Source organism: Aphelocoma coerulescens, chromosome 1A, assembly GCF_041296385.1.
Source record: "Aphelocoma coerulescens isolate FSJ_1873_10779 chromosome 1A, UR_Acoe_1.0, whole genome shotgun sequence".
NCBI classification, from domain to species: Eukaryota; Metazoa; Chordata; class Aves; order Passeriformes; family Corvidae; genus Aphelocoma; species Aphelocoma coerulescens.
Genome location: NC_091014.1, coordinates 57955134 through 57972872, shown reverse-complemented (window position 1 = coordinate 57972872; position 17739 = coordinate 57955134). Strand labels below are relative to the sequence as shown.

At 41.6% G+C, this 17739-nt stretch overlaps 1 protein-coding gene and 1 long non-coding RNA gene across 4 annotated transcripts in view; both read left to right on the top strand.

Moving 5' to 3' along the window:
- Window positions 1–2437, top strand: part of TXNRD1 (thioredoxin reductase 1) — a 36169-nt gene extending 33732 nt beyond the window's left edge. For all 3 annotated transcript variants that reach the window (XM_069002972.1, XM_069002975.1, XM_069002973.1), the window contains one exon: window positions 740–2437. In XM_069002972.1, the coding sequence (XP_068859073.1) occupies window positions 740–802 (63 nt within the window). In that variant the 3' untranslated portion in view covers window positions 803–2437. The remainder of the gene's footprint in view (window positions 1–739) is intronic.
- Window positions 2438–10770: 8333 nt separating this feature from the next.
- Window positions 10771–17034, top strand: LOC138104139 (uncharacterized). The gene is made up of 3 exons (XR_011147949.1): window positions 10771–10871; window positions 13866–14078; window positions 16337–17034. It is a non-coding gene; the product is annotated as an uncharacterized lncRNA (long non-coding RNA).
- The last annotated feature ends 705 nt before the right edge of the window (window positions 17035–17739 follow it).

The following is a 17739-nucleotide window of genomic DNA, read 5'->3' as shown; positions in this document are numbered from 1 at the left end:
GCAGTGGTTTTGATTTCCTTTTTTCCTTTTTATATTATATCTATGCAAAACCATGCAATTATTTGCATAGTAAAGTACCAGTATTAAAAAAGTTTTTGTAGACTTTTTCTTCCCAAATTTTAATATCTGTTAATTTTACAATAATTATTTTTGATTGTGTTGTTTGCACTAATGTGACTTGAAAGCAGTAAAGATTGGAATTTTTCAAACTGGTTTTACTCAGTGTTTTCATAGCTATTGTGGAGAGGACACAGATCCGAGGCATAATACTTTCATCAGCAATCACTTCCACATTTCTGTAATGTCTACAAAGGCACAAAGGCAAAATTCCCTCCAAATGCCAGGCCTTGAGTTAACTTCATTTTCCCAAACAAAGAAGTTTTCATTGAGCCATAAAGACACTTATTCATTAGGTGTACTGGAGTTCATTATTGCTGAGCTTGTTCCCACTGTAAAAACTTAGGAGCATTAAGACAAGAGGTGGTATAAAACCATGTGACTTCCTTAATTCTTTCTTTTCCACTGTAAAAGGAAGAACATAAGCTAAGTGAAGAGAACAAAAGTTATTTGTATGTGTGTGTGCTGTTTAATGGCAAGGATTTTAAATGCGTGATTTTCATTATTATTTTTGTACTTTAAGAAATGGCTGCTGTTTTGAGCATCATGCCCAAGTTAATCTTCTAGGAAAAAAAAATTAATTTTAGCCACACTAAGAGTCTTCTCTTTTCTTTCTCTCAAGGTATTCACCACCCTGTCCGTGACTAAGCGTTCTGGTGAAGACATCACTGTGAGTGGATGCTGAGGTTAAAGACCCCCATTCTTGCTATTGCCAGAGACTGACTTTGATCACACTGTCTGACTCCTGCAATTCAGAATGAAGGTTTTGGGAGAAGTCACCCTTGGACACCTGCAGAAATGGGTAGAGCTTAACCTGGACATCCCATCGTCCTAAGGAGAAGAGCTCTGTGGGAGTTGGTCACTTGTGGTGATTGGCTGGCAATTAGCAATGCAATGGGAATCTTGACTGTCGAGTTGGTGGTTAGCAGGGCATTTGATGAATGCTTTCATGAAGTCATAGCCTGAAGCCTGCATTGTCTGGTGGGCAGTGATGGAAGAACTGCTAGCACAGCTGGACAACAACTGTTTTGGTTTGGCTTTATTCCTCTCTCCTTTCTTTCCTGAACATTCCTTTCCAGAAAAAGGACTTCCCAACTCAGAAAAATCCCCACAAGTTCAGGTGATTGTATCAGATAAAATAGCTCCTGTGTTCTGGGTCATGACACAGCAAGTGCAAGGTCTCTTCATGAGCATATACTTTACCAGCTCACATGTGGAGGGGAAGTTCATACTCACCAGCCTGTGGAGGGGAAGTTCTACTTGTTTGATCATGAGGAAGAAAATAGCCTTGGAAAAAAGTTTAGTACCACCTAAAATAACATATTTCTTGCCTTCCAAACTGACTCCATTGTGACTTCTTATTTAGAGAGCCTTATTTGTGAAAACGTTCCTCTCAGTGAGAAAGGAAAATAATTTAGTAAGGCCTTTTGATACAGAGAGTTGTGTTTCTTCCCTGAAAGTAACAATCATGCATATAACACAGATGTGATGATCTTGCTGTTCTTGAAGCTTATGAGATTATAATGAATCCACTTTGGAGCTGACAGAACTCCAATGTTGAATGAATTATACTTCCAAGAACTCTGTGCAACTTCATTAAATTTGAGTAAATTTCTTTCTTTCCAGAGCTGTCATAAGCTGCACTGTTTCAGGTCTAAACTGGCCACTTTGAACACAAAAGTATTTAGATTTCCCTGAGATTAGTGAGCCCATAAAATCAAACAACATCCCCCCCCCCAACAACCAAAAAACAAACCCTCCAGCCAAACTCCAAAAACCAGTAGTGAAAAATCTGTTATGTAGATAAACCTAAAAGTTGTATTTAGTTCTATGTGTGCTATGTTTTCTATTTAATTAAGCAAACAATACTTTTAAAACAGAGGTTTCCATGGAAAATACCAGATTCTTGAATATCTCTCCTGTGTTGGATTAAGTTGCATACATAGTTGTCAAGAAATGGCAAAAATGCCTCTTTGTAATGGAAATGAATGTGCTTTTTGATCTGTTTTTTTTTTTCATTTCCCTTCCTTTTAGCAGAAAGGTTCAGATTACTTTTATTAAATGGTCTTGGGAGTTCAGTAGTGGGGTGTGAACAGGGGGTGAATTCCCCAGCCCTGTGGGCAGAATGTCTTATGCCTGAATCCCTACCTGGTAACAGATTCTTATATTTCTACTGGGATTTCTAAAATAATGTTGTAAGTTATTTTTATAAACCCATACATAACTGAAGGATTTTTAAACGTGTTTTTTATGGTATCTAGAACGGTCTGTGATGTTATTTTTCTGGCCAGTTTAATAAATAAATCGATTTGCACAAGCAGATGCTCCTTTTGATGCCTCTTCCGAGCAGACACCAAGTGGCAGCAAGGCGACTGTTTTTTCAAGGGCCAGAAGAGGGCACCATGATAAACCCAGCTTGATTTGCCTTTGTCTCTTGGATTTTGAAGGTAGAGATTTCTCTGAAAAATAGGGTTTGAGGCTGTTTCATGTGCATTTGTTTTGCATGTTAAACACTTGAGAAGGACATACTTAAAAACAAAAGATAATTAGAAAACAAATCTTTCACTATTTGCACCAGCTGCCATTCATATAACTTCTGAAAACCCAGGAGTGCAGGCTGCTGAGCTGTTGGGCAGTGTAGCTGCTCATATTTAAGCACATGAATAGCAGCATTTTCAAGCAGGTGTGTAAGAAAGTGAGGTCCTGGAGATCAGGTTCCTTTATTTCCTGGAGGGAATAAAGACATGTATGAACTTGGCTTTGCAGAGCTAGACCTGCATGTATCTATTCTTATGGGTCATGTCATCATTAAGGATGCATGTTTCTACACTGGTTGCTTTCAATTCAGTAGGTGTTGGGTTTAATTACTTCTATTCTTTCTTTGAATTTCAAATTGTGAGACCTTTTTTGGTAGAGCTTTTTCTATTAATTCTCCATAAGGAAGACATTTTCAGGTGTGTATTTATGTCATCTGTGCATGATGGTAGAGGTATATAATATATTATCACATAAGGATTTATTAAATGCCAAAGCTAAGTATTCAATGTTTTTGTCAAATTAAGCATACTTTGGGTAATGCATGCTTTGGAAGAACATACTAGAAAATTTAATAAGCTAATCAGTATTTATGTTCTGCTCATATTTATTTGTTATTAACGTATTTGGATGCTCTTACATGAGTGTTAGAACCATCCTAAGATACTACAGATACACATGTTGACAGGAAATTCCACAGACTTGAACAGGGAATTTAATAGAGTTTCACTGACATCTCCTAGTGTTTTTTCTTTTTTTCTTTTTTTTTTCTTTTTAAGCTTCCCTGACCCAGGCTTCATTCCCCTTTTACCCTTCTCCCCTTGGTGCGAGTTCTGAGCAATCCTAAATTTCCTGTAAGTCTTGAATTCCAACATGCATCCTGCCTTCCCTCCTTCAAGCCCTGCTGCCTGCCCAGAGCCCAGTGCAGGAGGTTCCCTTCTTGTAGAGCCATAGGATGGGCAGGACCCATGTTGGACACAGTGGATTTCCTGGAGATGTCTTGGGTGCTGGAGGTTTCATGATAGGGTAGGTGTAGGGTAGGTGTCTTGCTGTGCCGTGTGGGATGACCTTGCACTCATAAAGCCTGTGGCTGATCCTGCCTCTGGCTGGGCCAGAAGGAGCCAGATGGCTGAGTCTTTTGCACAAAACTTGATAGACACCTTTCAGGTCAAAATAGGGTATAAATACTTGTGGTAAATGTCAGCCCTGCAGAGAGAGAAGCCCTTTCTCTTTGATGACTGGCTTTTCTGATTGCTCAGTTGTCCTCAGTGTGGGATGGTGTGAGACTGTTCTTGCCAAGGCCTGTTTGGCATCCAGAGAGAAGTTAAAACTGAAAAAACACAAAAAAACTAGAAAGAAGGCACCAGGGGATCTGCCACACCACTGGCCTCGCTTCTGCATGCACAAAACAGCAAAATGCTCCTGAAATATTTCCATCCTGGAGGCACCATTTGTGCCACTGGGGTGTTTTGGTTTGGGGGCTGCTGGTGAGGAGGTGAGAGTGGAGCAAGGGCTTTGGCATCCATCAGGGAGGGTGGGAAGGGTTGTCAGTGTGGAAAGGCAAAGGCACAGTGCGGGTCACATGCTGCCATGGGTACTGGAGGGCTTGGGGGTCTATGGCTGAGAGTGCTCCCAAGAACACATGGGCCTCTGCAGTCAGGGGCTGCCCTTCAGCTGGGCCCATCCTGCAGGGTTTGTGGGATTCAGAGCCTGCAAATCTGAATATGTTTGTTTTCCTTTTATTTGCCAAATGCTCCCGACCCATGTTCTGTTGTGCAGAATTTGACTTTACACATATGATTTATTTTTCATTCAATTGTCCTTTTTCTGTCTCTTTTCTAGAAGCTAGAAATCTTCCTAGTTACAGACTTGTCTGAGGGAGTTCTCCCACAGCATTTTTGCATCTTAAAATCATTAAATAAGCTGACACAAAGTGGGGTGTATATCAGGACAGAGAGGGAAGGCTTTCCTTTCCCCTAGCAAACCTACATGACTGACCTTGATCAGCACCACCTGACCTGCCCCATCACGACTGACCATCAGGTGCCAACAAGGGATGCTTTTCTGTCAGGGAGGCCATGCTGTGGCCAGACCCCTTGAGTGAGCCCATTCTCTGCTGTAGCTGGCCATCATGAGCTCAAAGAAGTATCCATCCCTTCCTCTAGAAGCTGACTTAGGCACATAGTGACAGATCTGCAGCCAAAGCCCAGATCCTTCTTTCCTCTGTATATATTTGTGTCATCAAGCAATTCTTTCCTTGAAAACAGGTTTTACCCTAGGTTAGGCACAGAGTAAATTGAGCGCTGCCTTTTTGCTTGCTTTTAAAAATAAGTGGTAACACATTTAGCCTGAAGATCTGCTTTCCCTTTTAATGTCACTGTAAACTGACCACCCACGATGAGATGTGTGTGTATGCCATGCAGTGTGATGTGAGGTAGGCAAAAGTGGTGACTTGCTTTTGGGGTTTGACCCAGAGTAGCTTTTCCCACTCTGGAGCTTCTGCACCATTACGTGTGTCTATATCTGTATACAAATATATATACATGGATTGTGGGATGGGGCAACTCAAGGTCTCTGCAGACAAATGTTCCCTTGGGTGGCACTTTGGGGTTGCTACATCATGGAAGGAAGATGCAGAGAGAGAAGCTGCATGACATGAGGTGCCTGGTGGACCCAACACCACCAGCATGTCTGAAAATAGAAGCTCATGACTTGTTTTAACTTCCTCTGGGATGTGGGGGGGCCATGATGGAGCTGTGTGTGGCAGAGGGCATGGCAGGTCAGCACCATAGTGGCAGTGCAAGGGGGGATGCAGAGAGACCACACCACCCTTATTTATGTTTTTCTTGGCTCTGCAAGCACCATTTCTTCCTTAGCTCTACAGCTGCTAAAAATAACCATGCTAAATTAATGCCTTACACTCACGTTAAACTGTTAAGCTTGCATTGGTCACTCCAATATGTCATGCCAAAAGTGGTGCTTATTGCACATTTAAAGCTTGCATCCTCCAAGTTTCTTTTTGGTATTTGAAGCTGGACAGGTAATCCTGAATGTGGAGGCATTTGCTTTTTATTGGAGCAGGGTCAGCTACAACCCAGGAAAGGTAGAAAGGTGCCCGTGTCCAAGGTGAGTAGCTCCCTGAGGATTTCTGGGTTATTTCTGGAGGACATTTAATGGCCATAACCTGGCCCAGGGCTGGGACAGGTGAGGGCAGCATGTCAGGGCTATTTCTGCAGATCACCTCCCCTAGTGAGCACTCTGAGCAGCTCTTACTGCAGGGCCAGAAGAGGAAGCGAAGCAGTGATGCTGCTAACCACTTTAAATGTGTTATTTTAATGAGTCTAACAGATGGGTATCAGCCTATGTTTATTTCTCTGCTATCTGAGGTACAACGTTAAAAGAAAACAATGGAAAATGTATGGGAGCCACAGCTCATTGCTCAGACAGCTCTTGGGCTCTTTTTAATGCCGGGGGCCAATTAAAGCACAATCGTTAGGCTGGGACACTTGATGCGAAGTATGCCAGGGTGTGTGCACATGTGCCTTTCAATTTAGGAAGATAAAAAATGAAAAATGTGTCTCAAAGCAAGAGTTAGACTCCTGACTAGGCTGGGGATGTGTACATGAACCATCAGCTGTGTACTCTGTGAAGTACCTTTGAAGGTAAAGTCGTGGTGGAAATCAAAGCAGCCTGAAAATAAAGCTGGTGGGGAAGTTGCCATAAAGCACCTTAAAGCAGTGCCTCTGTTTTAGACATGCTTCCTCCTACAAATTAGACAGAAAAAAAGCGATGCACTCAGAAAATGTGAGGTGCTACTGATTTTCTCAGAAGGAGAGGCATGGTACCAACACCTATTTAAATGTTGCAGGGCTTTAACACTGAGTTGATACATATTTACTTCTGCTTTAATCTGCTTGTCTTTCTTCTCCCTTTGTTTCTTTATCACTTTTTTGTTGTTTTAGACTTGTCTTGCGGAGTTCTCCCAGCACATGTTTTAAGCAGTCCTAAAATCATAAAACTTGTGGGAAAGGCAAACAAGGAGCAAGGATTCACCATTTCTCACCATACAAGGGCTATGGCTGAAGCAAAGAAGGCTGGGGTTTTCTGCATTACACATAACTTAAGTGCAAGTCACTGTCATGGTATGTCATAACCTAGAAATACACCTATGTTGAAAAAGAGATTAATTGCGTGCATAAGCAGTGGGGGTTCATAAAATCTGACTGTAGTTTATGGTGCGGGATGCCCTTACACCCCCAAGTGCTTGGGCAGGAATCCTACAGGAAACATCTCTATATACGCAATATGGGTTTGCTTATATAACCTTTGACTAATCATTTTTAGTGAAGTGGTTAGACCTGCAGTTCACATGAAGGTGTTTTGTCTCAATTTTGGAGTGGTTCCAGTACTGTGCAGATGTTGCAAGGTGCATACCTACTTTTGAAGAGCCTTCAGTGGTGCCATGAGCTGAACCAATGTCTCTGGTATGTAAAAATGACATTATCTTGTCTAAGATAGATATTCAGCTGAGAGAGTTGTAATACTGCTCCTCTGTGGGAATTCTCTCGTGTGCAGCTGTTGTGGAGTCCCCCATGTGTCTTCCCTGGTTGATGACACCAAACCCTGTGGACACAGAAGGATTGTAATAATTGTTTTTGGAGGGTGATTTGTACTGGAGACTGCAAGCTCAGTTACCTTCTGAGCTCACTGCCTACATAGTTCTGTGGAGAAAGGAGCTCTCCCCAGCTGGCCCTGCATTCATCTGTTTTTCGGTCTGGTGGGTTTTCTTTTCAGACCTTCTCCCCTTCTCTCCTGAAAGAGGATAAACCCACCAAAACAAATAGAAACATGAAATTGGTTAAGAAACAAAACATAGAAATCATTAATGAAGAGCTCTGTTCTGCCCTCTTTTCCTCTCCCCTGGGATATTGTCTGAGGTCTGAAATGGCTCACCAAGCAGCCATATGAGCAGTAGAGGAAGGGATGGAGTGGGAGGACAGGAGAGTAGGGTCAGCCCTTTTGGTGACAGAACTCATCTAACGCATCAGCTCAGCCCATCTCACCTCCAGTGAGGGCAAAATTCACTGCCTAATGCCTGTGGAGTGGAATTTCCTTCTTAAACTTGACTGGTGAATTTCCGGTAGATCTCCATGTAATTTTAGTTTTAAGGAAGATGTACTATCTTTCAGGTCATAGTGGTTTGCAAGCAAGCTATTTGACTGGCACACTATCACTCTTTGCAGCTCCAGGACAGTGTGGGTGAGCTCTGTAGAGCCAGAATGACTGACCTGAGTGGCACAGTGCTCAGTAGTTGGTTTGTTTGAAAACTCTTCCACACAAGTTTCTTGTCTCCACAAGGCATGAATCACTAAATCTGCACTGCTCTAAAATCAAAACCAAACAGGAAATCTTTGCTGCTTGCAATTAAGGCCCCATCTGTAATCAGCACATCTGTTGCAGAGCAGATGCTCTCATTCTTGAGTGTTGGCTTCCTACCACTCAAGTTTTCTCTCTGACTTGGAGTGGAGGAGATGATGGCCCCATCCCACAGCTTCAGAGAGATTGTGGTGGTGTTCACAGGAGGGGCTGGCCGTCTCTGTTCTGGGATGCCAGGCTGCAGGGCAGGCAATCACAACAGCAACCCAGTCACTGTAGAAATTCTGTGGACATAGCAGATTTGTGCATAGTTGTTGGAAATTTCAATTTCTTTACTTGTGACTTCTTCTCATATTCACAGTAGAGCCTAAAATGCCACAGATGCAGACTTCTGGTAGCATTTGGCCCTTTCCTTGCAGTGGGTGGAAGTGAAGAGATTTGTGGATTAGTGCTCAGGGGAATAGAGACAGAGTGAGGTGTATCTTGCCCTTGAAAATCTTTGTTACATTTAGAATAAAATTTTATCTGAATTTTACATGATCTGGGAGTTTGGCACAGAGAACCAGATTTATCTACCTGATCCATGCTCATTCCTAATCACCAAACATGACAGCAAAAACTCAGTGTCACTTAGTAGAATGTCATACCAAGAGTCTGAAACTTTCCACTGCAAAACTGCATTTTTCTCCAGTGGCACCAGTGGTATAAAACTTGTGCAGTTGGGAGAGGATTTCTCTCACACTGAGGTGAGTCAGAAATTGAATCCATTTAAATGCTATCCATAATGCACATTTTTATATTATTTTTGTTACAATTCCAGTGTCAGCCAAGACCCAAGCTGGCTTGGCATACAGCAGTACCAGTAGCAGTCCAAATTTCTGGACAATTTGAAAACTGCAGATGCAAGTGCCTAGGACATGTGAGATGTTTTCCTGTCTGGTATTTTTCCATAGGTTATAGCAGAAGCCATCACTACAACTTAAGAAAAAAACTACCTTTTTAATGGCTAAAACCATGGAGAGACAAATCCCACTCTAGGGAAGGTGAAGCCTTGACAGAACTGACTGCTCTGGACTGTGATATAATGATACATATTTCTGTGGAGGAGGGTATCTGTGCTTTGAGTGGAGATGAGCCATCTCCATGGATCAGTTACTTAATCCTATTAATATAAATTGAGAATTTTTGTTGTGATGGCACCAATCTTATTCCAGCTGGCATCAAAAGCTGTCACTCTGGTGGGCAGACAAGTCAAGTTAGGAATAGCTACAGGAATTGATTTACCTCTCATGTAAGGCAAAACTATGTGTCACAACAGAGCATCATGCATAAATACTTCCTCTAAATTAAATACTCCCTCTAAATACTCCCTCTTCTCAGCATGGGCAGTGTGCTCAGCCAGTGTGGCTATTCCCAAGCCTCAGGCTCTCAAAGCCAGCTCCAGTTTCTCCACTTGGTGCTTCCCTGTGCTGGGTTCTTTCAGAGCACAGGCAGGGTGGAAGAAGAAGGCTGCAGTGTGCTGCAAGTAGGAAAATCACATCCTCAATCAGGCAAAACAACACAGGGATTTTACTCTAGCTGCATCAGATAAAGGATCTGACCCCTGCCCAGTCCTGCCCTACTGTGGGTACTCAAGGCTGTCACTATACTGATTTTTTCCAGATTTTCTTTCAAAGCTTGTCCTTGTAGGAATTTTAATCTGTTGTTGCTAGTAAGAAACAATCTTTTTTCAATGGACTGTAAAAACATAAGACAGTCTAAGCTCCTATGACTTGTTAATTAAAGTCATAGTCAACAAGCGTAAAATTGTACACAACCACCCAAGAAGGGTGAGTGTGCCGGTCTGTGCAATTCAGCTTGCATTTTAAATCACATCTATTAATAGCCAACTTGTTTACAGAAAACAGACCATAGAGCAGTTTGAAACTTTAATAAAAATTTACAGAAACTTTTTTTTACTTTTCCTTACTTTTCTCTTAGCAAGTTACTCTAGCAGCACATCAAAGCTGACATTATTAGCTTGCCTGAAAACTGCTGAAAACCACCCACAGTACCTGACTTTATATTTTTTTTTTTAGTGGTGTGTTTCCTGGAAGAAATCATCAGTTTAGTACAAGTCCTGAGCATTGCTGGCTATGAAGCTTGGCATGCAGAGAAAATGTTGTGGGAGTAAATAGACATTGGCTAATAAAGACAGTGTCCCACAGGCAGCATCATCCTCTTCACCCAGCTACAACATGGAATTAGAAGTTCATTGGCTTTTGCATGTGGGATTAGAGCTTGGTTGCAAAATAATTCTGTTTGAGTGTTAACTTTGCAGAATGAAATCTTGTTTTATGGAGGATATATTTGTATCTGTTATAAACAATGTCGCTTTTTGAAAAGACAAAAAATAGCATTACTACTCCAAAGTGGAAAATGACATTATTATTCACGGTGGAAAATGTCATTGCTGTGCTGATAGCTGTTGACAGGTACTTGTCGTGGCTGTTTGCTGTGATGTGCTAATTATTCTGAAGTTCAATCAGATGGCATTTTGTGTTTTCATTTCAACTGTAAAAACACGGTATTTGTGACATGTTGACAAGTGCGTGTTTAATTGCTCCGTGGATATCTTCCAAGCTCATGTGTTTCCCGCTTACTTTGTGAAGAAAGGTGCATAATTAGCTCTCAGGCTATGGGGTAGGTTGCTCATTATTGTATTTTCATTTCCTCTGCAGCGATAAATCCAGAATGGTGACAAATGTGAAAATCCATCTGTGATGATGAATGCTACCTTGACTGGATTGCAAAGGTGGAGAATTCTGGCTGATTTTGCAAATCAAGATCATGAACCACCCATGGTAAGAGCTTCTTTTCTTTCTCACCTTCTCTCTGTCTCACTTCCCTTCACAGGTCTAGAACCTAAAGAAAATGATCCAAATGAATCAGACATTAAAAATGTCACCATGTATCTTGGGGACAGTCTTTGGCATTCATACTGCTACAGATTATATCTGTTGTCTTTCTTGCTTATTTCCTTGGGACTGTCATTGGTGACAGGGTCATGGTGTTCGAAGAGGAAACAAGCCAAACATTGCAATTGCTCCAGTCCAGCTCCAAGTAAATGAATTGGGCAGAGGTAACTGGAAATAGAGTTGGATTATCTCTAAGTCCAACATTGCTTTTCCCAGAACTCAGGGGGTCTGGGTTTAAATACCACAGCTATTGACTGTTCAGGTGCAAAAATGTACATCCATGTTTAAACACTGAATTTTGTCCCTCGTAGGTGATCAGGACAAATATTTTCTCCATAGAGGTCCTAGTCTGCAGCTGTGCAGGCCTGGATTCAGTGATTCTGGAACTGCCTCCTGGTCCTATCTCTTATGGGCCTGCCCATGGTAAGGAGGCAATTGACAGAAAACTGAAATCAATATGAAAGTTATTTACAGTTTTCACTGATACTCGAAGTTGCCATGGCAGATCCTAGCGAGGAGAGCTTTGAATAAACCTACTAACCAGGATGAGATTTAGGAGAGAAAAGCATGAAATCATTTACCATTCTTCCCTTGCAAGGATGATCTTCAGCTGCTCCTCATATCAGGAAGAAGATGAAGATGATGGTCTTTAGGTGCACATATGCATTAGGCTGGCTTTAATCAGAATTTATTACATGCAATTGTACAGAGATTATAAGAGTAGTATTTGGTTTTGTTGTTTTGTTTCAGGTTTTTCTTTTTTCCAAATACATTATATGGATTGTTTTAAAGACAGACACACAAATACATTTCCTCAGTTAGAAAATAGTGTCAATTAAGTTAATTGTTTGTTTGCTGCTTGTCCCTAACCAGACCTAGGAGTATTCAGGCTCATAGACACATGAGAGCAGCCTGAAAGCTACCACTGTGCAGCCTGGCTTGCTTTTGTCCTTTCAGAAACTGTAGATTGGGAGCATTGTTGCCCTTTGCAAAGTGATTCATACTTGTTGATAACCTACATGACAGGGAGAAATGATGAGCAGGTGATAAATATCATTCTTGTGGCCTTTCCTACTTGATCTGGAAGAACCAAGCATGTGGTTGTAACTCATAGATCTTTCTTCTGCTCTTCTTCCCTGTGCTGCCATCCCCTCTTGTCTTGGCTTGCTGCTCTTTGTGATTGATACCTGCCTGTCCCTCATGTGTTCCATCAGAAGCAGAGTTTAAGAACATCTGTTTGAAAGGGAGCCTGGTTAGTTATGGCTGTGTGAAGGTGGGTGCAGGAGCATGCCTTGTGTTTCTTGTGTGGTGTTCAGTGATGGAGCACTAACAATTTTAGGGTAATTTTAATGTTGAAGTACAGTTCTGCCTCATTAATTCTTGCTATATTTAGAATTCAGAATAGCCAAAATGTTTGAAGGATCAGTCAGTCAAGCTGTTCTCTTCTTCCTCTTCCCCTTTAACCTTATAATTCCATGTCTTTCCTTAGCTAAACCTCTTATGCTCCAAGCAAGCTGGGAAGCAAAGCAGGGACTCATCTGAAAGGGACAAACTTTGGGCCTAAATTTCAGTATGCCTTCCCTGTAACTTGAGCTGGGGGAGGAAACGATCTGCTATTCAAGTTACAAGCTTATGCAACACCACAATAAGCTTGCCAGGATCCTCCAGCGAAGAATGTGCAGCCATGTTCCAATATTTATAGCCTATATAAAAGTACAGGGGAAATTATTTAATTAAAAACACAGAAAATGAGAACCAGGACATATTTCCCCTGTTCCTTTCTTTGCTGGTGCAAGGACCAGCCACTGTGGTGTGAGAGATATCCTCATCTAAGCCTTCCGCTTTTCTTTTGAAACGACTGTAAAGTTACTCTGCTTTTCTGCCTTCTAATGCTATTTCTTTAAAAATTTATTTCCTCCTCACAAGACTAAGTTAAATGGGTTTGATATGTAGGCTCTTGCTCTGGTACTTGAGGGAAAATGCATTCATTTGTTTTCATACACTGATGTATTGGCAGTGATCACATTATAGATATACAAGCTAGTCCCTGCTTCCCGCTGCATTGTGACAGTTTTTGAGTATAATAGCTAGTGAAATGAGTATCTTGCAGTAGTATTAAGAAACATGAAAATAATTACCATTGCAATTGCCACAACTCTCATGTGGCATGTGCAGTTTAGTGTTTTTATCTTGTTTTAAACTCTTTTACAGACTTAGTTCCCTGTATTGTGTGTTTGCCTGTACTTATTAGGTAAAGAAGACAGCAACTCTTGCTATCTGTATGCAAGAATGACATTTTTCCTTCTCTCCAGGTTGATGGAAGGGAGCCAGTTCAGGAGCTGCAGACTTTTGCATATCTCTGTTTTACATTCATTTTTATACCTATAAGCTTATAGAGGTCCAGTATTGTTCTTCTGAGCAGCACTGCACAAAACCAGACAGGCAAAAGTGCCCATGTTTCTGTGTATACACACACAGAGTCAGAACAGGCAAACAAGCTTGGGATTAATCAAATTTTATCTTGAATGTGATGCAGGAGAAGAAAATATTACTGCTGTGTCAGAGCACTCGGGTGGAGCTGCCACACTCTGGAGATGGTGGGACAACAGAAATAGATAAATTGAAGCTTGTGTAGCTACAGCTTGTGCTGTACCTGTTCTGCATGTGAATGGAAAGCTTGAGTCCCTGCACTTACCATTTTGGCGCCCTTCCTGCATTTAAATATTACTTTGTCAGGTCTTTCAGCTTTCTAAAATATAGCAACTGCTGTTCTCCAAATAGCTAAGGAATACAGGGGAGAAATGCCTCTCACAACCCCTTTTTGTGTTGGTATTTTGAGGCTGAACTGGCACAAGCACTGATAAACATTTGCTCTTTCAGGAGTGGACTGACTGGTTATGGTCATTCTCCTGTCCTGGCTGGAGTGTTTGAGGAGGAGGAGTCAGTGAACGAGAAGTCAGTCTGGCCTTTCTGGCCACCTTCATGTTGTGAGGATTCAGTGGTCCAGGATGCAGTGGATGCTCCTCCACATCTCCTATGAATGACTCGCACCAACCATCCAGTATGAGAGTTGGCTCTTTCAAAAAACTGAAGGTACAGACATTGCCAATATTCTAAATTGATTGTGGGTTTTATTGAAAGGGAAATAACCTTTAGTCTTTGGCCAATATACAGTTCACTGGAGATACTTCTGATGTTCCAAATCTGGCCTCTTAGCATTATATTCTGCCCCATAAATGATTGTTCTGTAGCAACTCAGGGTAGTTACAAATGTATCCTCATAAGATTTACAGTGTTTCCCTACAGAGGGTTAGGAGACCTCACATATTTGGCTGTAATATTTTCCTTCCTTGTAAATATTTAAATTGTTTGCTTAATGGATGCATCAGCTTGCTTTTATCTATATTCTGTTAACTCAGGCTTAACGAAAAAGGTCCTCATTGACTTAGGTCTAGAAAACAACATTTACTATGCAAAGTAATTTGAAGTCCATCCTTGCTTTATCAAGAAACATGTTCAAACTGCTTAAGGGGTCTAGAAGATAATCCAGCTGTATCACACCACGCACATATTGAAGCAGACAGGTAAACTCAATAGTGGGTGTGGTTTGTAACCAGCTATACACTTGAGAGTTCGCATCTGCATCCTTCTAAGTCCTTGCAATACACCAACCCCAGAAATGCTTTCTTCAAAAAAATTGCCAGTGGCAAAACCCAATCATAGCTGCAGTTGAGACTGTGGAATAATGGGAGATGCCTAGAAAATGTTATTGAGGCCCAGAGTTCTCAGCTGTGAAATCCAAGCATGGTTAGGAGTTGGGTGAAAGAAAAGGAGTTAGGCCTGAAACATGGACTTTGTCTGAGGGTCATCCAGCTGTTGTCAGTGAACCAACACCAGACAAGCTTTTAAAGTATCTGGAAGCATTTAATTAGGAGCTGGTTTCAATTTTAACTTTTTCCAGTCCCATTTTTCAATAAAAATCTCAGTGGCACTTATACCGGAAAGGCAATGTAACATGTTGGTTAGGGATATGAGGCCTGATTTTAATTTATTTTTTCAACTTCCATAATTTAGCTAGTCAAAAATGAAACAAAGGTGATTATTAGGACACAAGGTCCTTTGTATACATGTAAATTATTTCTCCACATACAATAAATAGCAGGTATGTGAGGATGAGCCAGCCCAAAACTCAATCAAGGGATGTAGTTACAAAGACACTGTGGGTTTGGCTTAGATTTCTGAGAAGGTTCAAACCCAGTGGTAATGGTTCTATCAATCAGGTTAAAATATGGGTTATTGTTAGTGAAGGTAGCTGGGATCCTTTCAGCCACGCAAGTATCTGATGTACCTGGTCAGAATTACTGATACAAAAACTTGTACTTCAGATGAGGATTCATCTCCCCTTGCTTCAGGCATATAAAAATGTGCTTCTAATCAAAGTTAGCCATCAAGCTCCCATCTGCAGTTGTTGCAGAGAGAGAAAGGGTGAGAGAGACACCTACAAAGAACCGTTTTCCCCACTTTTCTTGGACAGATATCTTAAAAGGGATTGGTGGGTGAGGTGACTTCCTTCATTGTGCTGATGCAGCTATAGGCAGCTTCTCAGAATCTGAGCAAAATATAGGCTGAATTTGATAGAATTCAGCTCAGCTGTAGCATTAAGCAATCTTTGGACTGTCTGTCTCAGGCATGAACAATGTCCCAGGCTCTTCAGGCAGGACAACACTTGTGCTGATCTTGTACAAAGTCACTGTTGCTTGGTATTGGGCATTGAGTGCCTCGAGCATCACTTCAGAGGGAGCTGGCCCCACCAGTGAGGGTCAGTGGCACATCCACATCTGCACATCTAACCTTATTCAGGATGCTCAGAAGTGACAGTGAGGAAGGTCATGTACCTGTTCCCTGGTATAGGAGCTGAGGAACTAGCTTGTGTCTTTTGCTTTCTCTTGGTTTTTTTTTATTTTATTCTCATCTTCCCACCCTGCACACTTGACTGATGTTGAATACAGCCCATCCCTCGGGGAATGTAACTTTCATTTTTAGTAGGGAAATGGTCTTGCAGTCATAAAAAATTGATGGCTGTCTGAAGCAGCAGTTACTCCTGCTTGAGAACTGCATCATTAACCTACAGCACAACGTACACACTACGGACATTTTTATAATTGGGAGAGTGTAGAATTCAGTTTCTAATTTCCTTCTTGTGGAGGTTCATAAAACTCACAGGGAAAACACTGCCTTTGACATGTTGCCATGGCAGACCTCTCCACTTCTGTAGTTCCTTCCAGAAGGATTGTTCTCTGTGGCCATGACAGTGGAGTAGGACAGAAGAGAAACCTTTTGCTGTGTTTCAGGTGGGTGACTTCAGCATCTCTGTAGTGATGCCAGACATTGTGAGAAATGTACCTATCACCATGTGCAGCAGCCCAAAGCTGGGTGCAAGCAACCTGTAAGGCTCAGTGGTTGAATAGCTGGCAACTGAGGCATGAAATGCCCAGCCTGTCAAGCTTTGGTCACCAGATGTCTTGAGTGGACCTGGACACCCAGGAAAATACTGTTTCTCCTCCTCACAAGTTTCTGAGATGCTACATTCCAACAACATTCCAGTTGAATCTCCTGCCTGACCCTCTCAGCCCTCACAGAAGGCATTTGCCAACTCCACCATCTCAGTCAAATAACTGTGAGTTACACCCATGATGTGACCTGAAACAGCAGGTGTGTGTCCTGAGCCTCATGTGAGCTACATCACTAAGAACGGGAATAGAAGGTGGGGGTCATCCAACACAATGTTGGGTTCTCCCTGCCTCACATTTACTGTAAGCAGTGGTTTAATTTCTTCACCCACAGCAGTAAGCCCACACGTGTATGTCCAGAAGGACCAGGTGCTCTGTCCAGCTCAGGAAGACCTGCTCCATGTGGATTTCCTAGCTCGACACGGACTTGTTTCCTCATGATTGTCATTGTCCTCCCTGTCTTGATGCTTCACTTCTTCATCAGTGAAGAAAGAGCAGCAGTTTTTCCTCCATTCACCTTTTTGTTCAGATTAAACAAATTTTATCATTTACACCTTATGTAAACTTTATGTTAAGCTGATAAAAAATGAGTGAATTTAGATCCATTTGCTGTAGTCAATGACTGAGACCTGCTTTCTGTTATGAACTGGTAAACCTCTCTGTCAGGCACTTTGAATTTGGGCTTTTGATGAGCAACAAATAAACAAGATTTTTCTGTATATTTCAAGTGAATTACATCAGCTTTTAGAAAAAATCACCATTTCACACATCCAAGTTCTCAGGTGTGTTCAGTCCATTTCAGTAATCCAGTGGCCGAGACATGGCTAAATTTGTCTAGCCATGAATTCTTTCTGACATGACCCTATATCTTTGAAATGGACTAGAAGGTCACAGCTAGCAACCTGATTCTTGGTTACTCCTAAATACAGTGAAGTTAGGATTGCTCAAGAGGAATCTTGCAACTTAGAGATAAAAATGGAAAATATTCCAGTCTGTGTAAAAAAGGGGTTTTATTACAGCTGGGTACCTTAAGCAATATAATTCATTTTATTCTGCCTGTTTTTCAGAGACAGTGACATTGGTTGGAACTGTAAAGAGTGAAAAGCAGTAGCTGAAAGCTTACTGTCAGCAAACATCTTGTGGATCTGTGTGCTTGCATCATTTACATATAACCTCAGAGGTGTTTCCTGGTAAGATGCAATCTGCTTGCTGTTCTCCTAATTTGAAAATGATGGCAACAGTAC